This window comes from Neovison vison, chromosome 4 (assembly GCF_020171115.1).
Source record: "Neovison vison isolate M4711 chromosome 4, ASM_NN_V1, whole genome shotgun sequence".
In the NCBI taxonomy this organism is placed as follows: Eukaryota; Metazoa; Chordata; class Mammalia; order Carnivora; family Mustelidae; genus Neogale; species Neogale vison.
Genome location: NC_058094.1, coordinates 80,179,980 through 80,192,689, shown reverse-complemented (window position 1 = coordinate 80,192,689; position 12,710 = coordinate 80,179,980). Strand labels below are relative to the sequence as shown.

General features: G+C 37.2%; 1 protein-coding gene across 3 annotated transcripts in view; it reads right to left on the bottom strand.

The window, feature by feature from the left end:
- ATP6V1H (ATPase H+ transporting V1 subunit H) overlaps positions 1-12,710 on the bottom strand; it is a 152,798-nt gene that overhangs the window by 91,683 nt on the left and 48,405 nt on the right. For all 3 annotated transcript variants that reach the window (XM_044245595.1, XM_044245596.1, XM_044245597.1), the window contains one exon: positions 7,482-7,674. In XM_044245595.1, coding sequence (XP_044101530.1) covers positions 7,482-7,674 — 193 coding nt within the window. The remainder of the gene's footprint in view (positions 1-7,481; positions 7,675-12,710) is intronic.

Below are 12,710 nucleotides of genomic sequence, written 5' to 3'. Positions count from 1 at the left end.
TTAATGACTGTGCAGTCCCAAATTTAGCACAGCAGAGTCTAAAAAACCAATATTCTTGCCAAGAGATTGAGTCTATTTTACATAATCTGAAATCCAAATGAGATAACAGAAGCCCAGGAATTAGCCTAATAATTAGTTCCATGTGCTGTGGGTACAAAATTCAAACTGTAAATAAAGTTTAAATAAGGTTTTTAAATCTTGTTAAATGTTAGTTAAATATTCATGCTGCCTTTTTTAAATCAAACAAGTCAGCACTGAAACTTTGCCTATGTTCAACTCCAAGCAAGAACGCAATTTACAGAGGTAGGGGATTTAACAGGCAAACTGCTATTATTCTCCGACTTTCTAGAGAGAAAAGGCAAAAACTGTATATTTACTATTGCCAGGCTCCTGCTGTCTCTCTGAATCCTTACCTAATCTCAAAATGAGTTAAGTATTACTAACCACCTTTCACAGACAGAGAAATTCATTCTAAGTTCAGGTCATTCTCCCAACAACACAGCATTGAATACACACCGACATCATACCCACTTCAGAGACTATACTCTTTCTAATACACCATACTGAAAGGAAAATCAGAAAAGAGCTACACTATTGTACTTCTCAAATTTCCATTAAAAGTAGATAAGCAATCTAGACAGGTCAAAAAAAAAAAATAGAAAAGAAAAGAAAAAACCCTAAGAACCTCAGTCCAGCTCCATAGTTCTTTGGGACTTTTTGAGCTTTTTATGTTGTAAACCTTCTTCATGATGACTTCATGAAGTCACTGCATAAAGACAAGAATTTTTTTTTAGAGATTTATTTAGATGAGAGAGAGAGAGAGTGCATACATGAGCAGAAGGAGGGACAGAGGGAGAAGCAGAGTCCTTGCTGAGCACGAAAGCCCAATGCTCAATCCCAAAACCCCGGGGATCTTGACCTGAGCGGAAGGCAGCCACTTGACCAACTGAGCCGACCAGGCACCCCTAAGGACAAGCATTTAAACACAATACAAAATCCTGAGAAAAAGTATCTTATCTTATTCATTCTTCTATTTGCTCAGTAACTAACACATTGCCCGTTACCACAATTGGTCTTTAGTAAACATCTGATAGATGAATAAAATAATCCATGAAAGAGGAAGAAAGAGTGTATGGGAGAAGGAAAAGGATAAGAAGACAGGGAGAATCTCAAAGGTAGGATTCAATTAATATCAATTAACACCTCTCTTCTATGATGCGGCAATATTAGAAATACCTGCTTCCAATGGCCCCTTTATTTTACATAATAATGATCTAAAATGAAAAGCAATGAGAGGGAAGAGGAACTAGGCAGGAGAAAAATATTAAGCAGCGTTTGTAGGCTCAGATAAAAAAATGACCATATATATTATATTTAAGGCAGCTTATCCTGAGCTTTAGATTAAATCTTAATCCATTACTATAAATTCTTAGTAACTGATTTCTTACTATAAACTCACAGAAGTTACTATATTACCTAAATAATACTTATTAGAAAATACAAGTTTACTGGGGCATCTAAGTGGCTCAGTCGGTTAAGCATCTGCCTTCAGCTCACGTCATGATCTCAGTGAGGGTCCTGGACTCGAGCTCCACCTCCAGCTCCCTGCTCAGTGGGATGTCTGCTTCTCCTCCCTCTGCCTCTCCCTCCTTTTGTGCTCTCTCTCAAATAAATAAAAAAAATTTAAACAAAGTGTAATTTAAGAAAACTGAGGGGAAAAAGTTAAAAGTGTAGAGATCTACTCTTTGAAACAGAAGAGCTAAATTAAGAGCCTGACTTTTAGGCCATTCTCTCTTCCACATCTTACCTTTAAAAAACAAGTTACCTTATTATCAAATTATAGGAAGAAATAACTTTCGATAAATGTTTACAATATCAACACTTAGAACAAACATTTTAACTTAAAATATATAACTAATATACAAAAAAGGGTAAGTATATATAAACTGAAAATACTATTCATTTGCAAGTTAATTGCTTAGACAACTGTTGATTTATTTCCCAGAAAAGAAAGTCATACAAAGAAAAAAGTAAATAATAATGATCCAAATCATCTTTCTAGGATAATCTAATTGCAGACATTGAGCTGAGGGTAACTAACTTTCTATGCAATTTAGCAATTACTAAATATATCTCATTTTCAAAAAGAGTTTTCATGAAAACTTAGGAAGAGTTTCCAATTTAGAAAAAAGTCTGTGCACTAACACAAAATAGGGACTCTCTCCTTCTACTCTTGCTTTCCACAGTAAGTTTTGTTAAGTAGATTATTTTAATAAAATTCTAACATATCAGTAACCTTAACATGCTCATGAAAACTGGAGTAGGAGACTCATGGGTAGGTTCATTCTCAGTGCAGAAATATTTGCAAGTAGATATTCTGTCACTGAATTTTATTATCATATTTTTAAACATGAGAACCAAGCAAAGCAGCCAAAAATTTAAAAAGGAATTTAACTCAGTCAATAAAGAAAAAAAAAAAAACAATAAAAATACCAATAAATTCAATACCACTACCCCACTCTTTATACTCATACCGTCACAGATACTTGTAATACTTATTGAGGGCCTACTATGTGCCAAGTACTCATTTAGCCCACATTTATTTTTTCAAAGGGCATTATCATATGAGCATAAAGTCCAATGAGAGACTTAAGACAGATGATATTACTCTCACCAGACACATGAACAAACCTGAAGCATGGAAAGGCTAAGCCAATTTGCCAAAGGCACAGAAGCCAGCCCAAGAGCCCAATGAACATGAACAAGAATGCACTGTGCATGCTGGGCATACCCACTACCACCAATCTGAGTGCACACACTCTTCGTAGAAATTGACACCCAGCGTGATCTGCCCATGCATGATCTGTAAAGAGATAATAATTCAGACCCCCTCTTAACCATTGTTTTCAGTGCCCACTACAATTCATCCAAAGTTGATCCACCATGTAGAAAGGGAACAAAGATCATAAATTACAGGTATTAAAATATCAATAGGCTTAGGTGCCTGGGTGGCTCAGTGGGTTAAGCCTCTGCCTTTGAGTTCTGGAATCAAGTCATGCATCAGGCTCTCTGCTCAGCAGGAAGCCTGCTTCCCAAGCCCCCCCTTGCTCTGCCTGTCTCTCTGCCTACTTGTGATCTCTCTCTGTCAAATAAATAAATAAAATCTTGAAAAAAAAGAAAAATATATATATATCAATAGGCTTCCATTTCTGGGAGTGAGACTATGTTTAATGTTTATAATTTTTCTTAATATTTTTCTACAGTACCTTTTTTTAAACATAGAGAATATTATTTTCATGTATAGGAAAAAATCAATTTTTTCCATTTTCTTAATTACAGGTGCTTAATTTGGAACAGGAAGTTTTAATAAATTAAAGACTCCTGTAACTACCACAGGACAGAAAGGAAGAGAAACAAGGGAGAAACTCAAAACAAAGAGAAGCTTTAAGCCTTCAAAAAATAAATACATGGAGTTGAAAAGATATAATCCGTATTCAACCATAAAGAATAGAGTTTAAAAATGCAATCAGCTCTGCCTCACATCCATCAGAGTAGGCACAATATACAATAAAGTAGCACAAGCAGATCTGACAGAGCCTTGTTCAGACGCACTGTGCTTTGGTGGGTAATGCTCCAGAGCGGGAATACACCTTAGGGTGATGAAGTGACACGATGGCTGAAGGCTTTACATTGGCCCCACCAGTTCAATGCCCAGAAGGATAATACAGATCAGCAAAGCAAATGCTCCATTTTACAGAGCATGTCTGTTCCTTCAGGAAGCAAATGGTCATGAATCAGGATAGTATCTTCAACGGCCAGACTTATGTGCTCCATTTATTCCCTTAATATTCACATCAAGGTGGGGATAGGGGACGATCAATAATCAATCTACAAGAACAAATTACTGACAATTCCAAAGTCAGCCTCTTTGTTAACATTTATTAACCTCTCTCCACCTTTGTATTAAAACATTCTTCCAAAATCTCTGGGAGCCTTCTCTTCTCCAAAGCTTCTCCTTAAACCCACCATTCTCACCCTCCACCTTTTTTTTTTTTAAGATTTTATTTATTTGACAGAGAGAAACACAGGGAGAGAGGGAACACAAGCAGGGGGAATGGGAGATGGAGAAGCAGGCTTCCTGCCAAGCAGGGAGCCCGATGTGGGGCTCAATCCCAGGACCATAGGATCATGACATGAGCCGAAGGCACACACTTAACTGACTGAGCCACCCAGGTGCCCCCCACCTCTTTTATACTACTTTTCTTCTTGTACATTACTTAATGCTCCATTAAACTGACATTATTTACTTACATATTCTGTCTTCACTAAACTACAAGCCTTCCAGTGTCAAGCTATAGCTGAGGCATTTGTGTTCCCTATTAATTACATAATGGCTGAAATATAAAAGGTACTCAAAACTTGGTTTTTGTGAATTAAATTGAGCTCTAGCAATGAAAGGAGACTGTTGGAAGATCCTAATTCTAGAATTCATCTTTATTAAATAAATAAGACAATGAATAATGAAACAATGAAACACTCAAGTAGAAAAAAGTATATTCAACTTAGCTACTAAAATACTTCACAGGGTGGAGTCTTATTAATATACCTACTCTGATTTAAAACTTTAAATCAGATTAAAACTTTATTACTTTATCTGGACTTCAGTGAAATTTACCTTGACAATTCACATAGTTTGCTAGAAAATCTAAAGGCAGAGCCAGTATGGTGAGGCATAGAAGGTACCACATTTACCTATTTCTTAAGAGTAAACTACAGAACAATTTCTACATGAAAAAGAATGTATTTTCTTTTTTTTTTTTTTAAAGATTTTATTTATTTACTTGACAGAGATCACAAGTAGGCAGAGAGGCAGGCAGAGAGAGAGAGAGGAAACAGGTTGCCTGCTAAGCAGAGAGCCCAATGTTGGACTCAATCCCAGGACCCCAAGATCATGACCTAAGCTGAAGGCAGAGGCCCAAACCACTGAGCCACCCAGGTGCCCCGGAAAAAAATGTATTTTCAAGTAAGCAATCTGAATTCCTCTCTCAGCAGGACCGACAGTTCTCCTTTTCATGGTTTCCCTCCCTTTTAATGCCACTCTTAAGATTCCTGAGAAAATGCACTAAGAAAAGAAACAAAGGAGATGACAGAGTTGTTAAGATGGTGGCTTTGGAGCCAGACAGCACTCACTGAAACTCCAAATTCCAATCCTACTGCTTACTAACTGAGCAATCAATCTGCAAATCTTGGTTTCCTCACCTATAACATTAAAATAATCACAGAATGTATTGGATGATCATGAAGATTAAATAAGGCAATGCATGAAAATCATTAATAAATTACAACAGTTATTATTCTTAGCATCAAAGATAGGTTAGCATGATGGTTGAGAGCATGAGTTATACTGCCTGAGACTTAATTCCTGCTCTGCCATTTCCTAGCTATTTTGGCAAATTACTTAACCTCTTGAGGCCTAACTAATGCCCATTACATGGAGTTCTTGGGAGATTAAATGAGTAACACATTTAAAGCAATTAGAACAGTGCCTGACACTGAATAAGGTCTCAATAAGCATTAGTTATTATTGCTATTAACTATAAACATCTAGAAAAGAGTTCCTACACGTCAAATTTTAAAATTTTAAAGGTGACAAATGCTATGAGTAAGCAATTTATAGGAAGAACAGAAATAGCTGATAAAGATACTAAACAATGCTCAGCTTCATTCATTATTAACAGAATACAAATTTAAAATAATGATTTCACTTTTCAGCTCATCTTTTGCAACAATTAGAAGAAATGCAAGTGAAAGAAAGGAAAAGCATGCACTCTCAAATATGTAGCTGATGGAAACGCAAATTTGCACATTAATGAAAGGCGATTTGATGTTACCCTAACAAAACTGTAAAAGTTTATTACTTAATTCAGCAATTCCATCTATAGAACTATATCTCAACAGAAATATTCATCAAAGTGGGTAGACATGTAGAAGAATGCAAACATTTAAAAAATTACTAAAGGCCCACATATATGAAAATGAACACATATTCATTATATATTGTTAAGAATAAAGTTATGAACAGTATTTATAATATGATGTCATTTCATTTTTAAATACAAAATAAAATTACACACCTAGTTATATATTTATTTCTATGTGCTTAGAAAAATCTGGAAGATGTTAGTCACTATGTTTGGCAAATGTGATGTCTATGCTATTTAAATTTCTGCAACACATCTGTACTACTTTCTAGTTTTGATTTGCTGTTGTTTATTTAAAGAAAGCATAAAGAGCAATTAATAGTTAAAAGCAGACTGTGAAGACATTAACTTGGATTTGCAGGTCTATCAGCAATGTGCCTTCGCTCAGTATCACCATTTTTAAAATGGGAAGACCAATACTAATACTAATGATACCAATACTAACAATAACAACAATAATCATCATGTTATAGGGCGGTGGTAAGCATTAAAGAGTTAACAAATGGAAAGCCTTAAAACAATGCATTGCACAGAGTAAGCACTCTCTGAACTGCCCACTACCATTACTCTTGGGTAGCATCCTTAAAAGATACTAGGTCGGCCAAGTCACCCTCAGAAACCCAATTAAATCCTAAGGTGACCAACAAAATAATCAACACACAACTGCTACAGCAAATACACTGGGTCTGACAACCGATTAACAATACTTTATTTCTGGGGCGCCTGGGTGGCTCAGTGGGTTAAGCCTCTGCCTTCGGCTCGGGTCATGATTCCAGGGTCCTGGGATCGAGCCCCGCATCGGGCTCCCTGCTCATCGGGGAGCCTGCTTCCTCCTCTTTCTCTGTCGCCTGCCTTCCTTGCCTGCTTGTGATCTCTGTCTGTCAAATAAATAAATAAAACCTTAAAAAAAAAAAATACTTTATTTCTGTGTTATAGCTTCCTGGCAGCCAGATGATCTAGAATTCCGGTTCTAACTGTAGACCCCTCTTGTCCTCCTCAATTCCCTCAGCTGTTCAAGAAAGGAAGCTGACTTAGATATCACCCAAATTCTAATATCCTAACAGGAAAACTTTACTAAACAAAATGATTATAAATCTTTGGAGTTGCTTCAGAAATACACTCATTAGCTCATCAGCAGATCCAGAATCTGAAATACAACTCTATATTAAAATAAGGGCCCCTTAAGAGAAAAGCTTCCATAACAGCGTCTTGGAACACACTGCACTGAAAAAGAATTTCCTCATCATAAAATTACATACAATTATATCTCCTACACATTTTACCCACTTAAATGGCTATTCCCCAATCCCAGTCCCCAATGTCACAATGAATTAGTGAGATTTTACTCTGTGTTCACCAAGGCCCCATAGTTTCATGACTACGTGGAGAACAAGCAATTTTTTCCCACCTGCTAAAAGCCCTCAAATGTTCTTCACAGGAAAAATGCCACACACACACAACTTAAAAAAAAAAAAAAAAAAAACACAATAAAACACTTACACGGAATGCTGCAAGAATAATTCTTGTCACTTTCTCTTTCACAGATTCTTGAAGAATATCAGACAGGACAGGAATGATATTATAGCGCCGCAGGTGTTCACACATTTGAGGACTGAATGCCAGGAGCCATATTGAAAAAATCATTTGATACTGGAGTTGAAAGCCACACTTGTTACTCAAAACACCCATGATGCTGAAAAGGAAAACACATTAAGAAGACATTTATTATAACAGTGCAATAAGAAAGAAAAAATAATTGCTTATTCTCTTTCTGCACTAACAGAACAAGTCTCTCTGAATTATGTCCTCAGTTTCTTTTCTGCCACATATAAGCAAGGTAGGTCCCTACTTATAGAGGCCCATTTCCAGCACAGCCTCACTTAAATCTCTCTCCAAAAATCACAGGATTTCAGTGTTCAGCAGAAGCTGCTGCAGGGAAGCAATGAGAAAGGAAACATAAACTTGCAATACAGTGGAAGAAATGGTAAGACATTAAAAAATATACTTTTTTTGTATTTTAAAAAAAATACAAAAGGATTTGTTAACACAAATGGATGTAACCTTGATGAAGTCAGAAGGTATATCAAGATTTTGAGTCTGGTAAACCAAGAGGATCATTTGTAGACTTAATAATACTTAGGAACCTCACACAGAGAAAAGGGGATGATTGGGGAAAAACCTGTCATGAATCTGAACTGGACACAGCCAATCTTTAACTCTGGGAGTTAAAACCTCAGAAGCTTCCAGATGAGCCTCCTGTTTTACTGATAAGGAAACTGGGAAAGCCATATGGAAATGGTTACATCAAGGAAGAAGACTAAGGAAATTTCCCTGGGGAATGCCTACATTCAAACAAAAAAGATAAACCACTAAAAAATGACCAAAGGGGTTATGGGGAACTCAAAACACAACACAAAGAGTGAATCCTAATGTAAATATGGGCCTTAGTTAATAAGAATGTATCAATACTGGCTCATTAAGTGAAAGAAATGTACCATACTAATGTAAAACGTTAATACAGGAGAACTATGGGAGGATAAATATACATGGGAATGCTGACTTCCAATTTCTAAACATAAAACTTCTCTTTAAGAAGTCTAGTAAGAGCACCTGGGTGGCTCAGTTGGTTAAGCAACTGCCTTCAGCTCAGGTCATGATCCTTGCAGGATCAAGTTCTTCCTCAAGCTCCCTGCTCAGCAGGGAGTCTGCTTCTCCCTCTGACCCTCCCCCTTCTCATGCTCTCTTTCTCTCTCATTCTCTCTCTCAAATTAAAAAAAATAAATAAATTAAATTTAAAAATGTAAAAAGTAAATAAAAAGTAAAAAATAAATTAAAAGTTTATTAATAGAGCTACCCTACGACCCAGCAATTGCATTACTGGGTATTTACTCAAAGACACAAATGTAGTGATCCGAAGGGGCACCTGTACCCTAATTTTATAGCAGCAATGTCTACAATTGCCAAACTATACAAAGAGCCCAGATGTCCATCAACAGTGAACAGATAAAGAAGATGTGATAGATATATACCATGGAATATTACGTAGCCATCAAAAAAAATGAAATCTTGCCATTTGCAACAACATGGATGGAACTAGAGGGTATTATGCTAAGTGAAATAAGTCAGTCGGAGAAAGACAATTATTATATTGCTCTCACTGATATGCGGAATTTAATAAACAGGGTGGATGAAAGGGAAGAAAAGAAAAAATGAAACAAGATGAAACCAGAGAGGGAGACAAAGCCTAGAGATTTTTTTTTAAGTTTTTATTTATTAATTTGAGAGACAGAGATCACAAGTAGGCAGAGAAGCAGGCAGAGAGAGAGGAGGAAGCAGGCTCCCTTCTGAGCAGAGAGCCCGATGCGGGGCTCGATCCCAGGACCCTGGGATCATGACCTGAGCTGAAGGCAGAGGCTTTAACCCACTTAGCCACCCAGGAGCCCAGAGATTTTTTTTTTTTTATTTTATTTCAGTGTTCCAGAATTCATTGTTTATGTACCACACGTAGTACTCCGTGCAATACATGCCCTCCACAATACCCACCACTAGGCTCACCCAACCTCTCACCCCCTTCTCCTCCAAAATCCTCAGTTAGTTCCTCAGAATCCACAGTCAACCCTAGAGACTCTTAATCTTAGGAAACAAACTTAAGGTTGCTGGAGGGCAGGCTGGTCAGGGGGAATGGGGTAACTAGGTGAGGGACACTGGGGAGGGTATATGCTATGAGGACCACTGGGTATTGTAGAAGACTGATGAATCACAAACCTGTACCCTTAAAACAAACAATATATTATATGTTAATAAAATAAATGAATTTTTAAAAATAAATAAAAATAATAAAGTCTATTAATAAAAATAGATTTTTAAATCTAATCTTACAATCTACAACTATTAACGATTCAGAAGGCTTGTATTTGTGCCATTTCTCCATTTTTGTGATTTGTATACAGTTATAAATCTACTGAATCGCCCTTAATTTTCTCAGGCTTAATTTTTCCCTTACCTCTTTTCTATTTGGGGTTGTTATTTAAGACTTGCTTTTATTTAACATTGATGTCAGTGTTTCAAAAACTGTAAAATCAACTCATTTTATACTATTAATACCCTAGTACCTAATTCCCTTTTGCTCTCTGACTGTTCCACTTATTAAGGTAAGCCTTCTACACTTCGCTTTGTGACACTGTGGCTGAGACTTTAAGCCACAGTTCTGCTCTGCCAGCTGGCTCTGCCAACAGAAGCAGCTAGAAGCTGACTGCCAAGATAGAGGAAGAAGAGGCTTTGTCTGTCAGCTTCATGCTCCTGTGGGTATCACTCCATCAACAGTCCTGCACTTCCACAGCAGCAACTGCTTTCCCGTGGCAGCAGCTGAATTCAGTTTGCAACAGCGCTGGCTGAACAGCCTCACTGCACACACTCAGAGAGAGCAACATCAGTCGAGGCCCTTCCTCTGACTTCAGGAACACAAGCCCTGGATTAAATCTCAATTGAATACACGTGTCTTGAAGCAGGTAAACTTTAGTAATTCCAATCTCTTACCTTTGCTCCCCAACTATAGGAAAAGCACCTCTACTTGCTACCTCTCTTGACACTTGAGAGTACTTTTGTTTTCAGAAACCTAGTTAACAAATTTATACCTAGTTACCTGTTCTTTATATTAAATTATCTCTGTTAACAAATCATGTAAATGTCCAGAGGGGTTATACAGAGCTCTGAATCAATACACTATTGCTAAAACCAAAACAGAAAGATTCCAAAGGAAGCTGCGGTCAACAATGACGAACACTGCAGAGAAACTTCAGAGTTAAAAATTTGTCTACAATATATATGACTCTACTAAAAAAATAAGGAAGTCTTCTATACCCAAATATTAACCACAAGAAAAACTCTAATGAAGCAAAATAAAAGTTCCTTGTTCTGCTCTTGTTCTGTTAGTTAACAGAAAAAGGAAGGGTTTCCCCTAGGGGCAGGAACCCTAACTCTGAAGATAGTGGATCATGAATATGCGCTAAGGGGATACAAAGGACACAAAGGCCCAAGATAAACCTAATTTAGTAATTTAACAAATATTTGTTGAAGATCTGTATGGCAGGTACAGTGCAAGGCACAGGGGACATAATGATGAGCAAAAACAGACACTGCCCATGTTCTCAAGAAATTTACAATCTAGCAGAGTGGGAGGGAAGGATTTTTTTTTTTTAAAGATTTTATTATTTATTTGACAGAGAGAGATCACAAATAGGCAGAGAGGCAGGCAGAGAGAGAGAGGAGGAGGAAGCAGGCTCCCTGCTGAGCAGAGAGCCCGATGCGGGACTCGATCCCAGGACCCTGAGATCATGACCTGAGCCGAAGGCAGCGGCCTAACCCACTGAGCCACCCAGGCACCCCGGGAGGGAAGGATTCTTAAAGGAAGTAACCCTTGAGCTGAGACCTGAAGAATGAGTCGGTATCTAGTCCCATTTAGGTCTCCACTATCCTTCTTAAACTGATGAGTTTAGTGTTATTTTTAATCATTGAAAAAGCTACCAAATGATGCTACAGAATCCTGAATGCTACCTTTGTTAGCTATATAATACTTTCTAACTAGATGATAATTTTTTTAAAGGAAAGGGACCATATGTTTCTTTGTATTTCCTATAATATACAGTACAACATTAATCAGAGAGCTCAAAAAATACAAATAGTCAAATCCAAAATTAGAAGGCTAAGGTCCATGTGCCAAAATAATTAGTGTTCTATTTTGTTTTTAATTGAGGTTTAAAAAGAAAACCAAACCAATGAAGAGCATAGGGAGACAAAATACCTGATTTACTGGTTTACTGATACACTTCTAGCTAACTGCTGCTCTTCAAACCTATGAGTACCTCGCACCTCATCACACAGTATCACTCAATATTATTAATGATGGTATTTTTATTATTTTGATGCCTTTTTTTTAAGACTTTATTTATTTATTTATGTGACAGACAGAGATTACAATTAGGCAGAGAGGCAGGCAGAGAGAGAGGAGGAAGCAGGCTCCCCGCTGAGCAGAGAGCCCGAAGCGGGGCTCGATCCTAGGACCCTGAGATCATGACCCAAGCCAAAGGCAGAGGCTTTAACCCACTGAGCCACCCAGGCGCCCCTATTATTTTGATGCTTAAAATAAATCTTACCTTTCATTTACATACTACTTACATTATATACTTACTTTATACTTCCAAATACTCCAATCCCAATTGAATCTGTGGAGGCAATTATCCCAGAAAAGCCTCCTTTGCACCAGTATTTAATGAATCAATGCTAACTTTTAGACTTTCTAGAAAGGTCAATATGCAAGACCATGCAAAGTAAATTTTTGGTGTTATATAGGTATATAAGCATTCAGAAATAGTATTTTATCATTCACATAAAAGGCTTTTTTCCTAAGACTTTATTTATTTAGCGAGAGAGAGAGAGAGAGAGCAAGCACAAATGGGGGAAGGAGCAAAGAAAGGATCTTAAGCAGACTCCCTGCTCCATCCCAGGACCCTGAGATCACAACCTGAGCTGAAATCAAGAGTCAGATGCTCATCCAACTGAGCCACCTAGGTGACCCCACATAACAGATTTTTTAACAAAAAAAAAAAAAAAAAAAGTTACCTAAAAATGTTCTAGAGTGTCTTTTGTTTTGTTTTGTTTTTAAACAACTTGGCTAGTCTTTATTACTAGATCTTGGTGCACACCTCTAATTATTTCCTTTGGATCAACTCA